The sequence below is a fragment of the Panthera uncia genome, chromosome D4 (assembly GCF_023721935.1).
Source record: "Panthera uncia isolate 11264 chromosome D4, Puncia_PCG_1.0, whole genome shotgun sequence".
Taxonomy (NCBI): Eukaryota; Metazoa; Chordata; class Mammalia; order Carnivora; family Felidae; genus Panthera; species Panthera uncia.
This window is the reverse complement of record NC_064807.1, coordinates 7890805-7911669: the sequence shown is the minus strand read 5'-3', so window position 1 is coordinate 7911669 and position 20865 is coordinate 7890805. Positions and strand designations below refer to the sequence as shown.

Here is a 20865-nt window from a genome sequence, read left to right as displayed (position 1 = left end):
TGGGTGACTGCTTTCCCTAACTTTGGTGAAAGTTCGGAGATTTATTCTTTGGCCTAATCTCTACACTAAGGAAGACCAACCACGGGTGATACCATGTGAAAAAAAGAAGGATTAAGTGAATCGGGGCAAGAAATACCCAACTCTCTTCCCCTACTCAGCTTTCAGGAAGCCAAGTTTATGCTCCAGGGAGGAAGCTGGAGAAGTCTTCTTTAAAAATATGACAACCCGAAAAGAAAAAAAAAAAAAAATGACAACCCAAGAGGAAAAACAAAGAACATCAGACGGTCCCCAGTTAAAAAGCCCAGTCAAATGACCCTGTATTGAAGTTAACAAGACCCACTCATGCATTCAAATCAGCTGTTTACCCTCATGCTTTTAAATATGGATAAACACCCAAAGATTAGCAGACATCTGAGAAAAGCCTCAAAAATAAAAGATTAAAAAAAAAAAAACTCACAAAACAAAAAACAAAGTAGTGTGAAGGAAATGGATTCTAAAGGAAAAACTTCCAACAAGTTTTAAAAAATTAGTAATTTCAGAGAAAAAAAAAGATACCATAAATCAGGAAATACAACATGATGTTATAAAAAGGAACATACAGATGGGGTGCCTGGATGGCTCAGTTGGTTGGGCGTCCAACTCGGCTCGGGTCATGATCTCATGGTTCGTGGGTTCAAGCCCCATGTTGGGCTCTGTGCTGACAGCTCAGACCCTGGAGCCTGCTTTCAGATTCTGTGTCTCTGTCTCTCTACCCCTCCACCACTCAACTCTATCTCTTTCAATAATAAATAGACATTTAAAAAAAATAAAAAAGGAACATAGAGGAAAAAAATTTTTTTAACATTTTCTTTTTTTAAATTTCTTTTTTAATGTTTATTTGTTTTTGAGAAAGAAAGAGACAGAGCGCGAGTGGGGGAAGGGCAGAGAGAGGGAGACACAGAATCTGAAGCAGGCTCCAGGCTCTGAGCTATCAGCCCAGAGCCTAATGCAGGGCTCAAACTCACAGACCACCAGATCATGACCTGAGCCAAGGTCACACGCTTAAGCGACTGAGCTACCCAGGAGCCCCCGGGAAAATTTTTCAAAAGCTTCTTCTTGGTGACAGCACTCTCCCTGTCCATCACACTTCTACCTCCTGAAAAGAATTCTACCTTAATCTGTCTGTCATTTAGGAAAATACATCCCTTTCCCTAGTTACTTTTTTGGTAATTGTAAGAGCAACATTTGCTAAAGTTTCCCCTTGATACTAAAAAATTACAGGCAAATCTCAAGTCTCAAGAGAATGCTTGATACGATCTTTCTCATTTAATTTCTCACTACTCTTTGGAAGAAATGACAGGCCAAGGTGTTCACCATCCACCTGACAGAACTATTATCCGGCATGAAGAGCATTTACGTCGTCAGTATCTTCCCGAAACAGACCGAGTGTCCTGGGTTTGAATAAGCTCTGTAGTAAACGTGTGATGATGAATTCATTCCCAATTCTTTACGTGGGACGAGTCAGATCTCCAGACCTTTAAGATCATTTAATTTTCATTCAACACTATTTTTTCAGTTGCCGTAATATTCAGACCTTTCCCAAAACATCACAAAGGTGAAATCCTTGCCTGTGAGGTACGCACAACCCCTCCATTAAGTACCACTTACTGGGAGCCAATTATATGAAACTGTGATCGCTGATATTTCGGTAAGAGAGAAATAGGGTGTTGTGATAATGAATAAGAGAGGGGAGAAGAGAGGGAGGATGGTCAAGTCAGAAAGCAGTGTTTTCTTTAGGAGTTAAGAGAGAGACTCTTTCAGAAGAGGGATTTATACAGTTGGGCTCCTTTTCTTTGTATCCCGATAGCCCCACACGGAGAGAATTTGCCACATCCAGGAAAGGCTCAAGAAACATTTGCTGCATTAACCTAAGAACGGAACCAAATCAATGTTAGCACCCACAGGACTAGCAAGTGTAGTCTAAATCCCCTTTGGACACAGCTGCGTGGGAGAGTCAACACAAGGACAGGCACAGCATTTCTCTGCGAACAGCAGCTCCTTACCTGTTGTTGTACCGGTACCTGCTGCACCACCTGGGTAGGTACCGCTGCTTGACTAGCCACAGATGTCTGTAAAGTCACTGTCGAACCTGTGTCCGACCCGGTCTCTGATGTCTGCATGATGGTCTCTGAAATACAGTATCAGAAATAAAGTTTTAAGTGTTCTCCCTGCATGCATGATTAGCTACATTACATTTGTTCTAAAATTCCTATACTTAGGGGCGCCTGGATGGCTCAGTTGGATGAGGGTCCGACTTTGGCTCAAGTCGTGATCTCGCGGTCCGTGAGTTTGAGCCCCGCGTCGGGCTCTGTGCTGACCGCTCAGAGCCTGGAGCCTGCTTCAGAATCTGTGTCTCCCTCTCCCTCTGTCCCTCCCCTACTCATGTTCTCTCTCTCTCTCTCTCTCTCAAAAATAAACATGAGGAAAAAAACCTATACTTAGAGTAACTTTCAACTCTCAGAATATTTCTTACCCCAACATACTGCCATGATATTCCAGGCAGCTTTATAGTCATTCTGTTCACTTTTTAAGTCTACACAGAAAATTACCAATTCACATTAAAAAAAAAATCCCCATTTACACTTCTTATTTTGAGGCTATAAAAGTTGAACTTCATTGAAATCTACCTTCCTTAGGTCTCATCTGTTAATAAAAGTTTCAATCATATTATAAACTGTAGACCAAAATTATTTTAAGATTCTCAATTTTCAGAACACAAACCCTAGCTGGATGCAAGTATGTCATAAAATTTTATTTTCTAGACACTTTTAGAGGCCATTAGCGTGTCCCCCAAAGGTGTACAATTCAGAATACATTATTCCTAACATCCTTTCCAACTTTCAAACTTACTATGCAGTGATCTAAAAAATTAATAATAATAATGTATATCCAAAACTTAACCAAAGGATCAAGCTCACTAATTTGCTGTGACTGTGGTATACTGTACTAAAATCAACCTTGATTTTACCCAGAGGTAGCCAAACATCAACAACGTTTAGTATTTTGAACATGGGGAGGACCGCTATTATGTAAATGAGGCTGGTAAGCAAGACACGAAATTTTAGCTTCTCTCATTCACAGTTCAGCATGGCACATTTTTAAAGTTCATATGTGCCTGATCTAGCTACACAGGTTAAATTTTGCAGTGTGTAATGTAACAAGTATGGTTTCTAAGACCTCCTGGTCTCAACATTCCCTTTTGCTACTTATAGAGTTAATGGAATAAATATTAATCTGTTACCGAGCAGGGACCAGAATTCTAATATTCTTTCCTGGGGGGCTGGGGGAACAATATTTAATTGCTAATTTAAGAAAAATACTGCACTGTGGTTTAAATCTGTGAACAGCAGGGTGAACATTAATTTTCCCCAAGAAAATTCAAAACGAGCATCCAGTTCTTTCAAGTAGAAAATTAAGCCCCAGGGATGCCTGGGTGGCTCAGTTGGTTAAGTGTCCGACTTCGGCTCAGGTCATGATCTCATGGTTCGAGAGTTCGAGCCCTGCATCGGGCTCTGTGCTGACAGCTCAGAACCTGGAGCTGCTTCAGATTCTCTGTCTCCCTCTCTCCCTGCCCCTGCCCTGCCTGCACTCTGTCTCCCTCTCAAAAACAAATAAACATTTTTAAAAATTAAATAGAAAAAAGAAAGAAAATTAAGCCCCTTACCATCTTTTGTCAACGCGTCCCCTCTCTTCCCATGTTTCCCCCAAACCTTTTCTATCATCTCATTCAATTTTAGAAATGGACCTCTGAAGACATCTAATCTACTCTTCTCATTTGATAAATGAGGAAACTGAAACCCAGAGAGGTTAAGAGACTCACTCAAGGGGACAGGAACAGATGTGAGGCGAGGCCTTTTTGCTTTGAATCCATGCTTATTTTTCTTTTCTAGACCTTGACATTGGCATCTCTTTAGGTGATTTGCTTACTCTTTTGTTAGTCCAGGCCCTCATGCAGCACAATAAACCTTACCACTGCAACAGATACAGCAACGACAGCTAACACCAATTACATGTTCAACCTATGCTAAGGACTCTTCCAAATGCTCTACGTGTTAATTTATAAGTAAATTAATCCATGTAACACCCAGGTGTGACTGGTAGGATTATAATCTCCAAATACAGATGAGGGACCTCGGACATACAGAGGGAAGGTGGGTAGGAGCTTAAAAAACAAAGGGAAAGTGATACAGACTGTGGCTACCCCGTCATTTACTTGGGTCGGCTCTTCACGCTCAGCTCCAAGACGTTGAGAATTTGTGGGAAGTCTCCCAATTATCCAAGAGAAAAAAGCTGGAAGTTCAGATTTTTATGTGAAATCTTCCAAATGGTGGCTCATTTAAAAAAAATCTAGCATTAATCTCCAAGCAAACACACACACCCACACACACATCCACACATCCCTCTGGGCTACCATTAAGACCATGGATATGCCTGAAATTGAGAATGACAGTATTCACCACACAAAGTTCTTGCCTAAGTAAGATGACTGGAGGACCCTTGGTCGTCAAAATTTGGGGAAGGGATACACACGAGGAATCCTATCTGCATCTCTTCCTTTATTCCATCACAGAGGGGGAAAAAAAATGCCCTCCCAAAAAGGAAAGCAAAAGTCAATGTCCTTTGACTCACTACATGCTTATAGACCATCAATCCCTTTTGTGCTACAGCAGAAGGGCTGTGAGTGAGGGGGGATGTCTTTCTGCAGAGAATGAGGAAGGAACCAGATGTTGCTTACCGCGTCTTTAGTGAGGTTTCCTTAGCCTCTCTAACTAATGCCAACCTAGGTGGAGGCATCAGTCCGTTTAGTATACAAATGAAGAAATCAGAGTTGCCAATTATGTCCAATCAAAGGTGGCTGTTTCTTAGAGTGTAGTCACTCACCTAAAACTCCCTCCTATTTCTCCCAGTGCTGGCTGGGAATTTTCTCGAGGCTTTCTCGTGTGCCCATACGTTGTAATGCAGACCAGCCTACACACCCATTTTAGGCTACGACCCAACCTTGACATCGACTATTTTAGACCTAACATATGCAACAATAAAAAGAAAGATCTCTTTAAAAATTAAATATATTTTTAAAGCAATTCCTAAGAATTCTCCATAAACCACATGAGAAAGCTTATCAGAAGATAAAGGGCATAGATCTGAAAACTGGCTTCTCAAGACTATATTATATTAGACTCCACAGACAGGCTTTGGTTCAGAGTAACTACAAATTAAAATTCTTAATTGCCAATATTTAAATATCAGAAATCTGTGGTAAAAACCAAATTTCCAGATACAAAAAAAATGTGAAGATTTAGAAAAGGTGAGCACACAGTGTATGTTTTATAGGCAAATTACTTAAATGGATATACTCCTTCACTTGCCTGGCCTCTATAGGCATTTGAGTTCATGACACTTTTTGGGGTAACCAGAAATTCAGTCTTACCAATCCAGATTGAAAATGGAGAATAATTTTTTGGGTTTGAGACCATCTTAATAACATTTAAACTCCTTCACTTCTTTTATACAGAACAGAAATACCCAGGTTTGACCACTTTACCAACAGAAATGCGTAACCAGACGATTGGAACTAACATTTTCCCCATTTAAAGACGAGTCAACGGGAGACTCACAGACGTTAAGTCACTTAACCAAGGTCAAGCAGCTGGAGGTAGGAAAGGAGGGTTTGGACCTCCCACTGAAGTTCACACACGAGACGACTAGACCAAGTGGGGAGTCCTGAATTTCAGAGCAGACATCGCACAGACAGAAGGGAGTAAAAGAAAATAATGCAAACTGGGGAGATTTTCAGAATGAGAAAGAAGGAAAAGGTCCCAACTACTTTATAGGAGCAACCTTTGCAGAACAGACTGGGGAAAAGAGATGGATAGAAAATGATGGCTTTATAACCTCGGGTTAGAAAGTCACGACGAGCTTTCCATCTGGCCTCTGGCTCTACGCATATGCCACATCAAAACCGGCACATAAAGTCCCATCCCGGACAACAAACAGCTGCCCCAGAACATCATCTGTTTACTCCCGAGTGGCTGATCCCCATCCTGTCTCACCGGCTCTTGGATCATAAAGGGTCATGCCTACTGATAAGAACTTAGTTTCTCCATCTTTCCTTGAAAGACACAACTTCATTCTCCTTTAATGGCATTGTCTTCCTCGGTTTTGAGGAATAGGCTTTCTTTGCCAAAGCCTCATGGCTTGAGAGGGTCTCAGTCACATCCGTGGCAGAGACTGGCTCAAAAACTCATGACCATAATTAGGTCTCTCGGCTAACAAGTATCTCCCAGGTGCCACACATTATGCTAACTGCTTGAAATACTTCTCATTTAATCCTCGTAGGACTCCCATAATGGAAGCGTTCTTATTTCCACTTTAAAAATAAGGCAACTGAGGCACAAATGTACTCAATAACTTGCTGAAAGCCACAGAGCTAGTAAGGGGAAGAGCCTGAATTCAACCCTAGGTTTATCGCACTCCAAAGCCTGCGATGTCACTCCGGATAGTACTTTGCAATATCATGATGATAAGGCTTCCAAATGAAAAGCTAGAGACTATTATTGATCTGAACAGCAAAGTCTTTGGGATTCTCAACCCACTGTATTCCATCTACACTTCCAATAACAACGGACAGACATCCCTTCTCTCTCCGACATCGAAATTAGGAAGTATTCTCTCTCTTTCTGCTGAGGCCATAATAAAACCTAACTAGTAAGTATTTTTCCAGAGGCATTTTAACGGATTAATTCTGAAGACCTGACTTAACAGCAGATCAATTAGAATGTTAAAGCATGTTCGAGGAGTATAACCCTCCTGCCAAATTTTGCTAAACAGATCATTTAAACCCACCGACGCATTCAGAGTATTCTGGTAGCTTTCCAACATTTCAGCAAAGCAAGAATCATCACGGAGGGTAGTGTCTGAGCAGGCTTCATTTGGAGGTTTTGTTTTAGACCCAACATAAGGTTTATGTGTACATTGGAGGTGTTCCTATTCATCCAGCAGTGGTTTCTGTGCTCTGTTTATGTTTGGGAGTAATGTGGTTAGTTTAGTTCCTTCACAGCCCCCTTTCAAGTGATATTTGTTTATCAGCCACAAATGCAGTCACATTAATCCATTCTGATAAGCTAAATAAACCCCTGCAGCTGGTCCATGACGCAGCCCATATGTAAATGAGTTGTATATTCTTGCAGGAGAGACATGCGCGATTTCAGTTTCGTCTTCCTTGCCTAATGTGGCAGTCAGGTGTGTCAGGAGCAACCGATGCTTGTTTGACAAAGGACCTTTTTATTCTGGCTAATTAAGCAGTTGGACACACCCGCCTGTTAACGGTTCTGTTTTGCACAGCCAACTCTGGCTGAATCATGCGAATCTACAGCTAAATAGGCCACATTTTGAAAGAAGGCTAATTAACCCCTAGGAGAAGGAAAAGAATATTGCAAAAACCCAGCTGCTGAAAGCGACAAGATTAGCATTTCTTCAACCTGACGGGCAAAACCCAGGCAAAGCAAACGTGTTTGGAACAAACATGCGTTATTTGCAAGTTTCAAGGCGTTCAAACGTTCTTTATGGAACTTCCTGAAGATTATTTAATACACTCAAATTCACAGTTGGATTCCTTTTATCACACACAATATACACGCCAAATTAAATGGTTTAATAGTCTGACCTAATCAATTACTTTTCAAACAGAACTATCTAACTGGGATAGCTTAAAAATAGGTAGTATCCATCTAATTTTTATTGGGGTTTTTCAGCCTGAAATAATTTGCTTTCTAAAGAAGCAAAGTCTGCAAAGTTTGGCTCGACTACACTGACGATATTGTTTTGTGTGTGTGTGTGTGTGTGTGTGTGTGTGTGTGTGTGTGTGTGTTTTACACTGAGGAATGTAACAGGTTCCAATTCAGTATAGAAAATAAAGACTTGTAATTTAATTTTCAAGTGCGACAGAGAATTTCCTTCCTTTTTCCTTAGTATGGAAAAACAAAAGACGTTCCTTCTAATTCCTAACTGAACCAAATTAACCAAAGTTAATATTACAATAGTCACTTAATGGGTGTAATAAAAATAAATCACATCTACAATGTGACATTCAACTATAAATTATTTACTGGAAAACCTGGTTCAACATAAGAGCATGGGAATTTACAAAAAAAAATTGGCATAATTTGAATTACTGTTTTTAAAATACAGAACAAAAATGTTAACGTTGGTATGCCTTTACACAGAAAAACCCCAAATCATAATTGATGTTTTGTGACATGTAATTTTTATTACTAATATTCTGATTAAGCATCAGCATTGTTGAATAAATGTGAGAAAAAACATAAATATTAGTATACATAATGCCCAGAGCAATTAAAATCTCTATTAAAATTAGATGACTAAAAAGAGCTGTGCTATTGGCGGGGGGGGGGGGGGGGGGGGTGTTGACATTACTTTCCTTAACATAAAATTAAATATGAAATGTATACATTTCTGACTCTTCTGGAGTAGATGGTGAAAACATTACGATTATTTCAATTCTATTAAAAAAAAGCCCTAAGGATATTAAGCAACTTTTAAAAACAACAATATAATATAAAACAGAGCATATTAGAAAGGTTATATACATAGGTAAATAGTCCTAAGTTTAACTTTTTGAAACTGACAAAAACAGACTGAGCTGATTAATTTAGCTACAACTGTAAGAACACTGTGACTTTGCTTTCTTCCCCCACTTTATCCAGTACAAATGCTAGAAACTGATAAAGCTACAGACTGCAGTCAGCCTTTTTAATTTAAAATACACCTCTGAAAGTTTATTCGTTGTAAAACATAGGGCTTTATCAAATCAATATATCAAGTAACTGAAGGGACTTATGATTTTTTATATTATAAAAGCTCTGCCTGTGTATTTAGGTTTAATGTTGTAATCCTCATGACTGTGTACAATTAATCTTTTGCACTAAATTGATCTGTAGAAAATGATGGAATGATAATAGTGTAGACTGTTAGGCAGTCATCTTTCTGTGATAGCTGATGACAGTGATTAATGTTGGCGACGATTAATCAGCACACTGGTAACATATACAGGTTGCCTGGGTAACTTTTTTCACTTTTCAAACAAAGGTTTTCGCTTAACTAATTCTTCCCTTGACTCAGAATCGAGTATGAAAAACTGTTTCTTTAGAGAAGAAAAATCAAATTACTTTAGCAGTTTTTATCTTAAAGGACCAATGACAAAATAAAACCATCTACCAACATACTAGTAAAGCCAAACTAGTAAAATAATGTAAGAGCTATTTTATTATTTGTTATTCGTTTCTAGTCGTCAAGAGAAGCTGTCATCAGGCACAGAGGTAATTTTGGGGAAAAGAGACCCAAGTGCTTGTCCAGTCTATTGCTAGTGCCTTTCCAGCATTTTCTGCCACTCGTGGTCGTGAACGGGCAAATCAGGTCTTACCTACATGACGTACGCAAAAAAATGACAGTGCTCAGACATCGGCTGAAAGAAAAAGGAAAGAAAACCAACCAAACAAAAACATCTAAGCATCCTACACTCTTTCCTACTGGAAAGAGAGCCTGAGAACACCATGATGTAATATACAGAAAGATTCTAACCAAAATACATGAGACAAAGCTATAAATGTTTCTCCCTATTGGTCCATCCAATCCTGAGTGACCAGAACCTAATGGATGGAGCATTTAATGATATTAACTCCCAGAACTGACAGATGATGAGCAATGAGCACTTTATTATATATCTATCATCTTCACTGTTAGAGATACTAATAAGAATAGCTGAGCACTTACTATGTGATGGATGCTTTGGACAGATGCAACCCTAATTTCACCCATAACGTAGACATTCCCATTTTATGGCAGAGGAAAGTAACATTTAGAGATTAACTTGCCCAGGGCCATGAAGCTATTAAGAGATGAAGTCAGGATTCAAGCCCAGGCTTGTCTGACTCCAACAACAGCACGCTGTCATTGGACCCTAGGTGGGCACAGTGACGGCAGCAGCACTGAGGCTATTTTAGTGAAATCAACTTTAAAAGAGATAAAATAGTCTATGAAGACTTTGGGCACTGAGAAAGAATTCTAAATTTGAAGAGACACACAAAAAAAATCCCATAAATGGCAAATAGGTACTATACCTAGTATATAAGCAATACACTTTTATGAAGCCATCAAACCTGTAATTTTTATACTGGAAAAGCATACCATGGATTAAAAGAGTCATACACTGACCTTGTGTTCACAAAATATTTTATAGATGAAAGAGGTTATAATATACACTCATTTGCATTCCAGAATTTATCCTTAAAAGCAAACAAGGGCCCAGTGAAATGAATGTGTATGTATATATAACATTCTACATAAACACAAGGATATTCACTCAAATACTGCATATGATAGCCAATAATAAGCCACCAAAATATCCATAATTGGGATACTTATAAATTGTTCTACTACATACATCTATAAAAGCCAACATGGAAGATATTCCTATTTTAAGTATAAAAAGCAGGTTGTCAAATAATATGCAGCCCACAATGCACTCTTCTTAACAGATACTCAATTGCTTTGGAAAAATGCTTGGGGAAATAGAATAACATTCATGCAGCTTCTAGCTCCTGAAATACGGATCTTATCAAACCAATGACCATATACTTTGGGGGGGGGGGGGGTCTCAAGCTAACCTTGAACTTGCTGGCCAAAAGCAATATGGGCTCCAGTTTAGCCTGGGGCCATCCCAAAAAATCAGTCTTAGATTCTGTAACCGAAAATAGACCTTATAATCTCAAACATAGTTGCAAAAATAGATTTTGATCTGTTCACTTGTGGGGCAAGAGCTCTGTCTCTCTTCCTACTAAGTGGCTCAGAACTCTAAAGGAGCTATAAAAAAAAAACAAAAAACAAAAAAACACTTCAATGTTTCTGCTGGAATAGCCTATTTAAAAAATATAACTGGAGATTATATCTACAGATCCATTCGTTGCTAGTTCCATGACCTATGTCATTTTCTGTTGAAGGAAAGAAACCTGGTAACATACATTCCCAAATGTCAAACAGGATCCCTTTCTCATGATACTCTCCAGTACCTACTGTCCAATCCAGAATCGAGGCATGAATTTTAATTCTTCTCCCTTGTACACAAACTGATAAGAGCCATGGTGCTTCTTCCAAAGATTTCAAATTGAAAAGAGGATAGGGGTGCCTGGGTGGCTCAGTAGGTTAAGCATCTGACTTCGGCTCAGGTCAGGATCTCGTGGCTTGTGAGTTCGAGCCCCATGTCGGGCTCCGTGCTCACAGCTCAGAGCCTGCAGCCTGTTTAGGATCCTGCATCTCCCTCTCTCTTACTTTCCTCTGCCCCTCCCCCCACTCATACCCTGTGTCGCTCTCCCTCAAAAATAAATAAACGGTAAAAAAAAAATTAAAAAGAAAAAAAAAAAGAAAAGGGGATGTGTAGGGGCAAAATCTAGATGTTTAGTCCTACCAGGCCAACAAGTATTCCCCCTTTTTAAACTAGCTTTATCTCTTCTGTTCCTTCTTACTACATACCCTAAACTTTATATACGTAACTCTACATACGTCACACGCTCACTAGGATGGCTACATCCACACCCGTGTAAGTACCCATTCCAGCTTATGTTTTGGGATTGATAAACAGGAAAAGGCTTGCCAACGAGAGCTTCCCAATGGTCTCACTCTACTAGATGGGATGCAAACAAAGGGAAGGGAAAATGAGGCTAAAAGGCGGTATTATTTAAAGAACCACCAGAGAAAACAAGCAGGTAGTGTCACCCCTAAACAGGAGGATTTCCTTTGGGTTTGACAGGGAGTGAAGGCAAGAACAGGAATGCTTAATTTTCTTCACACCAGAGAAGGCTCCAGTAACAACTCTTGGATTCTCTTGCCTACACAAGAAAGTCGTCTATTTTTTTCTCTCATTTCTTTTTCTTTTTATAAAAATGGAAAATAGAGCCTTTTGCAGTTCCTAACTATCCTAATGACAGCCTCAGAGAGATCAACACATCTAAAAGGGGAAAATAATACCGTATAATACTACTACTAATAATGGAAATAATATACCCCACTTTAAATGTACAGTATCTTAAGGAACTGAACTCTCATTACTTCCATTTTTTAGCAAATGTCATGAACAGGGGTGTGGGTGGACTCAGGGGGGTAAAAAATCTATATATTCACACACATATAAATCCTGGAAACACTTGCTGTAAAACATGCTCTCATCAAATGAAATTTTTATATTGATTTTCACTGTAAAACACATGTGTAAACACTTGGAATAAAGGCTTGGACAAAGGATGACAAGTATACCAGTTGAAGATTCCAGCCAACTCTGTACGTTCACAAACTTAACAGAAAAAAATTGTTTATCTCTAAAAATAAGTAATTATTGAAATAAGTCAATCACACTGAATTAAAGACCCTGCCCCCCTGGAGCTTCTTTTACAGGAACTGGTGATGCGCTCCGTGTATGGCTGTCCCTCCAACTCAGTCTAAAGCATTTTCTTGGCTCCAAAAACAATAATTTCTTCTACAGTGGGTTATCTTAGGCTATCTCACAAATCTAGGGTTAACACCCCTAAGTGGTGTTATTAATCTGTTTAAAATCAACTATGCATTCTTTATGTTTCAAAGCAACTGTCATTATGTAATGTTTTATGCAAGTGTGAAATTTCACATAAGGAGTTATTTTCTGTCCTCCCTCCTCCTCTTACACTTTGATGGTGTTCCCCGGGGGCTAAAAAAAAGGGTAAGGGAGGGGCACCTGGGTGGCTCAGTTGGTTGAGCATCTGACTCTTGATTTCAGCTCAAGTCATGATCTCAGGGCTCATGGGAATGTGGGATGGAGCCCCACGTCAGGCTCTGCACTGACAGCGTGGAACCTGCTTGGGATTCTGTCTCTCCCTCTCTCTCGGCCCCTCCCCTGCTCACACTCCCACAGGGGCTCTCTCCCTCTCTTTCAAAAAAAAAAAAAAAAAGGAAGGGAATCCTTCTTTGTTCCTGAAAATACATTAATAGTAACTGTCCTATCCCAATCACTTCCTTTCTCACCATGTTTCCCTCTCACCTCCCCAACCTAATCAGTCCAAAGATTCTGCTTCCTCATATCTCTTAAAATTCTATTCACATACCTTCCTGTCTCCGGAGCTCAGGTCACTCCCAGCAAGAGGTCGCCAGTGCCGTCTGGATAAACTGCAAACCCCCTAACAGGGCTTCTAAGGCTCGCGAGCACACACCTCTCGCCTACCATCTTCCAAAGACTACGTACAATCCAAACGTGTTCTGCTTGTGGACTACTCTCAGTGCCCAAAACCTAGAGCCTCTGAATGAGGAGATCCCTCCAATTCAAAGCATGCTTCCTTCCTACGTTCTCTCATCTTCGCTCCAGCTTTCAGATCTCAGGATAAACTCCACTTCCCCCAGAGAGACTTCCAAACCACCACCACTCTCCTCCCTTCTTCTTGGCAAATCTGGGACTGGGGTTCCCCTGGGTGCTCCTACAGTACCTTATTTCTACTCCGTGCACAGCAAGTATCATACTGTAGGGTAACTATCTCTCCAACAAGATTATGAACACCAGGGACACCTAGACTATGCCTCTTTCTCACCTGCAAATATGCAAGAGTGCCCTAACACACAGATCTTCAATTTGTTGAATGAAGAGGTGAATAAAAAAGGGATGCGTTAAAGACCCTACTGACACCCTAGAGTAGGTAGTATCAGAGGCAAATTCTGTAATAAATACAATTTTCTATTAGCACCGTTTTCAATCAAGTTATTCATTAAGAATGTCTTCTCTTAATTTTCCAATATGACTTTGCTTTCAATTCTCATTATGGCAGAATTTTATAACAACTCCCATACTCCAAGATGTGTAAGCCTCAACTGATTTTGTGTATAATTTAAAAAGAAAGAAAGAAAGAAAAAAGATAGGGATTAAATAAACTCAAATGAGCAAATTAAGTCTTCAGTTATAGCTCTGAACCTCCTGACACATCATTTAGTTTGTTTTAATAAGTACGCCTGATTCACTGAATTGTGGATTCAAACCCAATGCTCTAATCACGTCATCTTCGAAAAGGTGGCCTGGTATGCTTCCTTTGTTTTTATAAGACAGAAGCACTCAGAGATCTTTAATTTTCATAGCTGAAAGGCTAAGAATAAGTAATTAGCCTTAACAGTAATTGTTCTAACTTCATCATTAATTAAGCACTTGAAATTTATTTGAGCTTGGCAACATTCAACTGACATTCTTCTATGGTCTCTTAACAATCATTGAAACTTTTCACAGAACAAGGTATTTCAAGATGCCTCTAGTTACAAACTAGTTAAAATTTTTTTTTTAATTTTTTTAAATGTTTATTTTTGACAGAGAGAGAGAGAGAGAGAGAGAGAGAGACAGAGCATGAGCGGGGGAGGGGCACAGAGAGAGGGAGACAGAATCCAAAGCAGGCTCCAGGCTCCAGGCTCCAAGCTGTCAGCACAGAGCCCGACGCGGGGCTCGAACTCACAGACCGAGAGATCATGACCTGAGCCGAAGTTGTACACTCAACCGGCTGAACCACCCAGGCGCCCCCTAACACATTTTTTTTTAAGTTTATGTATTTATTTTGAGAAAGAGAGAGAGAGCATGTGTGAGTGGGGGAGGGGCAGACAGAGGGAGAGAGAGAATCCCAAGAGGCTTGAACCCATGAACCGTGAGATCATGACATGAGCCAAAATCAAGACATGGACACTTGACCAAATGAGCCACCCAGGCACCCCTAGTTAACACATTTATGTAAGGATTCCACATGCATTACTTCATCTGTCCAGAAATCCCATGAGGTAGGTACTACTATTTTCTCATTTTTATTTTTTTTAATGTTTTTTTAACTTTTATTTATTTTTGAGACAGAGAGAGACACAGCATGAGCGGGGGAGGGGCAGAGAGAGAGGGAGACACAGAATCGGAAGCAGGCTCCAGGCTCTGAGCCATCAGCCCAGAGCCCGACGTGGGGCTCGAACTCAAGGACTGCGAGATCGCGACCTGAGTCGAAGTCGGACGCGTAACCGACTGAGCCACCCAGGCGCCCCTATTTTCTCATTTTTATTGATGAGCAAACTTCGGCTCAAAGCTGAAATGACTCTATGAGCCCCTAGGTCACACAGCTACAAATGGCCAGAGTGAGGGCTTGAATGTATTATACCATCTACTAGGTTCCAGGAGAAAAATGTGGAATTTCTTCTTCTGTTTTCTTCTTTTGTTTTGTTTTTTGAACCCAGCCATATGCCGTAACAGGCTTATAACGCGACACCTTAAATGTTCTACAGATCAGCGATTATGTCGTCCCGTCTGAAGTAGCAGTCTCTTCCACATTTTAAAACTTCTACATTACAGGAATTGGACACGCTGTAATTTTTTTCACCCAGTTACTAATTTTCCAGGATAGGTTAGCCTCTGAAATAATCTTAATTTCACTTCCCGCAACGCAGAGTAAACGACACGATGGTGGTCTGTTTTATTCTGTACAAATGGCCAGAACTAATAAAAATACTGAATCACGTGGGTTCTAACACTTGCTCTGCTGAGGTGGCAATACACATAGGCTTTTTGGAATTTGAATCACGGGTCAGAAAGTGTTAACAAAAAAAATAAAGGACACGATCTTTCCTTTCTAAAATCTTGTAGTGGAGTTCTTTGGGGTCTGCCATCAATGCCACCTCGAAAGGAACAGTTAGGACTGGGTGCAGCTTCTCAGATGCCAAAAGAAGGGACAGTCTTGATTAGTTAATTCACCAAAAAATTGATTTTTGGTGAAACCAAGGGGTCTTTGGCACAAGTGCCAGGAACTGTTGCTCCCTGACCTTTACACAGAGACACAAATTGCCTTCAGTAACTTCAAGAAAAATATATCCAACTCTATGACCTAATGGCATCACACTGCAATTAGGTGCAACACCTGGGAAGCAGACAGAACTCTAAGGAACGTTACTGGCCCAAGGCAGCGCTCAGGGAAACCAAGCACCTAAGCAATGAAGCCTAGGAGAGGCTTCTAGTGCAACCGCCGTCTCCATTCCTGTCTGAACACGGGACCACCTTTCCTTGACACGTGTCAAATCATTTGACCTATTTCATTGCTTCAAGTAGTCACATAGGACATGTTTTGCCACAGTGATCAGAAGAGCAGAGAAAAGGGGCGCCTGGGTGGCTCAGTCGGTTGAGCGTCCGACCTGGGCTCAAGTCATGATCTCGCGGTCGGTGAGTTCGAGCCCTGCGTCGGGCTCTGTGCCCTTTTTTTCCCCTGTTTTTTGTTTTCCTTTTTTCTGTTTATAATTTTTAAATGTCTGTTTATTTTGAGAGAGAGAGAGAGAGAGAAGGAAGGGGAGGGGCAGAGAGAGAGAGGGGGGGAGAGAGAGAGAATCCCAAGCAGGCTCCACGCTGTCAGCACAGAGCCCAACTAGGGGCTCGATCCCACAAACCGTGAGATCATGACCTGAGCCGAAATCTGGAGTCGGACACTCAACCCCAAGCCACCCAGACATCCCCCAAATACTCTGCTTCGAAAGACAGTAGTACTCTTTCATGACAGCTTCACTGTCCCCTAACCCTGGCAGACACGAGGATCACAGGACGGTGGAGTAGGTCTGTTTTGCCAAAAACCAACTTGCTAGGAATTTGCCAAATTGACCAATTCACTTAAGACTTGTATCTTTTAACCAGTGAAACTGTTGACATAATTTGTATGGTTTTAAAAAGGCCTTTGGAAGATTTCTTTGGTGCTCCTGTTGATGAAGTCAAGGTTTGAATTTGTCGGGAATTCTGCTGCAAGCCAGTGCCACAGCCTACTTTTACCTATATTCTGGAATTTTGCCACTTTCTGAGCCCGTGACTTTTGAGAATAAGAGCCATTTATTTTAAATCAAAGGGTTGAGCGTGTCTTGAATACCAGGGAGTTGACAAAAGATGATAGGGATGGTTTATTTTCTGCAACACGTTTTTCACCCATTAAGTGCATTTCTGTACTTCTCTTCATTCACAAATTTGCTAACCAGTTTAAGCAGATAAATATGTTGCTTCTGTTTTAAGCAACTGAAAGGCATTCAGGATATGAAATATCACTGATAAATTTGGCACTCAGCTGAATTGGACTGATAAATATTTCTGTTGCCAAGTGTCTGCAGTGAAATTGCTATAGAAAAATTAAAAACAAATTAAAACTAATTAATGCTTCCCACCAAAAATTTCAAAAGCTTTTGCAACTATTCTATGCAGTGTGATGTGTGATAAACTTTATATGTAGTTAACACAAACATATTTCGGGCAGTTGATAATTTGGAAAATTGCATCTTAGGCAAATTGATAAATTAGAGTACTTGGTAAGGATAACAAAACTGCCATTCAGTCTGCGTTTTAGAAAACTGCCTTTAGGAGAATTATTCCTTCAGTCAATTGATCACTCAGTACATTCTGGGTGGAGAGGTAAGGTGTGACAGGTTTTCAGATAACTGGCTTACCTCCCAGCATCACAGCAATTTAAACTTAAAAGAATATCCAGAGATCATCCAGTTCGGGCCCCCTTTTCACAGGGAACCCGAGACCAATAAACCAAACGGGCCTGTGAGTATCAGAGCTGGCGTTAGAACTCAGAACTCCCGATTCCCAGTCAACAGCTCTTTCTAACAGACTACGGTTTATAAGAGAAGAAAAAAGGAAGGCACTCAAAAAGAAGTAGCAAGGCCTGCCAGAATCTCAAAGTGCTTATTATACAATGAGAGAAATGCTCATAACACGGAGAATGAAATCCTAGAATAAGAGGGTCTCTTAGACGTTTCCAAGTTTCTTTCTCACATAAATGAATAAGGCACTGTTTGGGGGTGTTTAACAAGATTTCCAGTAAGTCAAACTTTGTGTGCGTGTGGAGATATCAACTGAAATGGTTCCCCGGATTTTATATTCTGCAGAAACTCTGGGTCATCTTGTAAAATTGGGATTTTTTTCTCGGCTACGTGGAGCATCCTAGTGATAGAGGTTCAGTATTCTATTACTACTTGGAGCGTCTGAGTGTTTCTGGCTCCCAGTTTTCTTATTACCTCATCTCTGCATGTAACGTACAATACACAAACTCACTGTGTTTACACCGAGATAAAGATGCCAGAAAGACTCATTTCTAGTTTGCCGGGAAGAAGGGGTGAAAGCAAGATCCAACACCACGGTAATTGCCACTAAAATAAACAGGGAGCAAACTCTGAGTTTTCACTTGCAGCAAATAAGTGTAATTTCTGGGTGTGAGACAGAAACCTTTTAAATGCAATGGTTTGTGTAACAGCTTTTATAAGGTGCACTTTTCACCATCAAACAGCATAAAATGCTCATGAGGGTAATCAGTGTTGGATGGCAGGTTTACAAGCTTTCCGCGACGTGCACCCTTTATCCATGTTAAAATGTTTCGCAATTACCTCGTTCCGTATTCTGTTCACGCTTTCTTTTAAAAAGATTTTAAAGCCGTTTTGTACAAATGCAACTCCAAAACCAACCTATTGCTTGACTTCTTTACTCACTCGATGCATACTGTTGGTTTTTATTAACTCACAAGTTGTCCACAGCTGGTTTACATAGAAGTGGTACTTCTGTAATATCAGAGGATATTAAAGCAAGGTAGGAGCTAACGACCTCCTGATATAACCTACTCAAAAATGACGCCTTCATGTAACCGTTCCTATGGAGGTCATATAAATGATTTTCCTGTTGTACCAAAATAGTAAGCTAACAGTTACGTATTGTATTCAAAACCATATACAAATATGTAATCAACATCTCATGGCTCATTTTTCACACAAACCAGATTTATAAGGATGGTGTTTTCTGAATGCAACTGAAAGGCTATTTACGTGCGAAAACTCCGTTCCTTTTCCTTACAAGGTTCCTTGACCTTGAATGATAGATCCTTTTCAATTAAGATAACAGTACAATGTTTTAAAAATGTAGGCTAAAAAAAAAAAAAAATCATTCTTCCTCACTCTCTCTTTCCCTCTCTCCCTGTCCCTTTCTCTGTCTTCTCTCCCTCTCTCCCCTACCTCCCATTTTCCCCACTCTGTTCCACCTTCCTAGAAGTGAGAATCTAGTGAGGCCCACATTTAAAGAGGAGCCATACAACAGCCTCTCCAAACTGCACTCAGTATCTAAGCTGAGTCAGCAATATACCTTCATGATACCAATCATTTTTTTTCTTTGAGATTATTTTTGGGCAACTTAACAACTAATTTTGACATTAACCGTAGGCTTGACCTTAGTTACCACGCTTCAACACAGACACCAACAGTAACAACTACACTACTCTTCACTTCTTATAGATAAGCCACATGGCCGAAGTATTTGGTATATCAAAACAAAGCTTCTTGTGAAATCGGATCACCAGGGCTGAATGTTCCTGGCTCGTACTTGTCCGATGACAGAACCACGTCATCATGAGACCACTAAAGGTTAACCCTAGTCATGATGCATTACTTTCCTTTATGTGGCTGTGTTCAGAGCAACTTAGGTTCAAAGACTCTAAGTTAGGACACACCCTTCAAGGTAAGGACCTTGAGCCATTGACTGGGCCATGATCTATCTGCTTGAAACACTATAATAAAGCACTTACCACACCACCTGACCAGGGATATTATGCACTGCAGAGTCGTGCTCTTAGCACGACCCCAAGGTAACTCTACTTATTTTGACGAACATAAATAGTAATGAGCAAGAGAAAGGCGAAAGAAGCGAACAACTTAATAAGGACAGATTTATTAATTCATTTTGTCATCTTTCTTTTTTGAGCTTTCTCTAAATCAAAATACCATTTTCCAGAGATACATATATGGAGTGAAAAAAGGTACATAGGGTGGAGCTGGCATTTCAGAAGCTCAACAGTGGTTGCTCCAAATGCAAGCAGGCCAGTGGAATCAATGAGTCCTGGAGGTGGCTTCTAGAAACGCAATGCTCTTGCAACAAAAGCTATCGCCTGGCTCGGAAACGTAAGAGGCCATCCATTTTTTTAGGCATGCCAACCCCATTACAGAGTTATCTTTAGAAAGAGAGGGAAATTTATGGCTATCTTTGAACTTCCAGAAAAAAAAAAACCTACAAATTTCTCACTTATTAAATTATTGTTGCTGGCAACTCTACTGTAAAATTCATTTTTCTTTCAAACTGAATATTAATAAAGCCACCATCAAGGCTGAAAACCTGTGTTTATTATTTCATGCGAGTTGAATAGAAATCAATAGAGGGAGAAAGAATAGGGCAATTTTTTAAACATAAAATTCTAACGTGTTTTATATTGATGAATCTAAAAATGGTACTTCTTACGCTGGTTCTCAAAGCATGGGCTTTACATATATGAAAATTCATCTCGGTTTAACAGGAAAAACCCCAAAACCCAAAAGACCCTTTCCTTGGGAAATACAGAAAATACACAAAGTTCTACAAAATCTGTCACTGTATAGCAACATCCAATTTTTTTCGGTTACAACCTCTTCTAAAAAGAACTTGCCCAGAATGAAACATCTGTATCTTAGAAGAATGTTCTTAAAATACTTGTTAAAGCATCATATAACACACACCAAGCAGAACTTTTTAAGCGCAATTTACCCAATAAATTATTTTGTTGAAAAGTATGAATAAGACTGAACAATAACTAATAATTCATAATTTAAGTGATTAATGTTCCTTCCCAAGAGCAGATCATCAGATTATTTTTTGCCTGGGAGTTAAATTTATATTTTAGGGATATCACATTATAGCTTGTGATGGGAGCTGCTCAGGAGTGAACTCTTTGGATTTGAATTGTT

General features: G+C 40.0%; 1 protein-coding gene across 10 annotated transcripts in view; it reads right to left on the bottom strand.

Moving 5' to 3' along the window:
• The window catches only part of RFX3 (regulatory factor X3), a 286010-nt gene that overhangs the window by 154366 nt on the left and 110779 nt on the right, over positions 1–20865 (bottom strand). For all 10 annotated transcript variants that reach the window (XM_049632946.1, XM_049632974.1, XM_049633000.1 and 7 more), the window contains one exon: positions 2043–2167. In XM_049632946.1, the coding sequence (XP_049488903.1) occupies positions 2043–2167 (125 nt within the window). The remainder of the gene's footprint in view (positions 1–2042; positions 2168–20865) is intronic.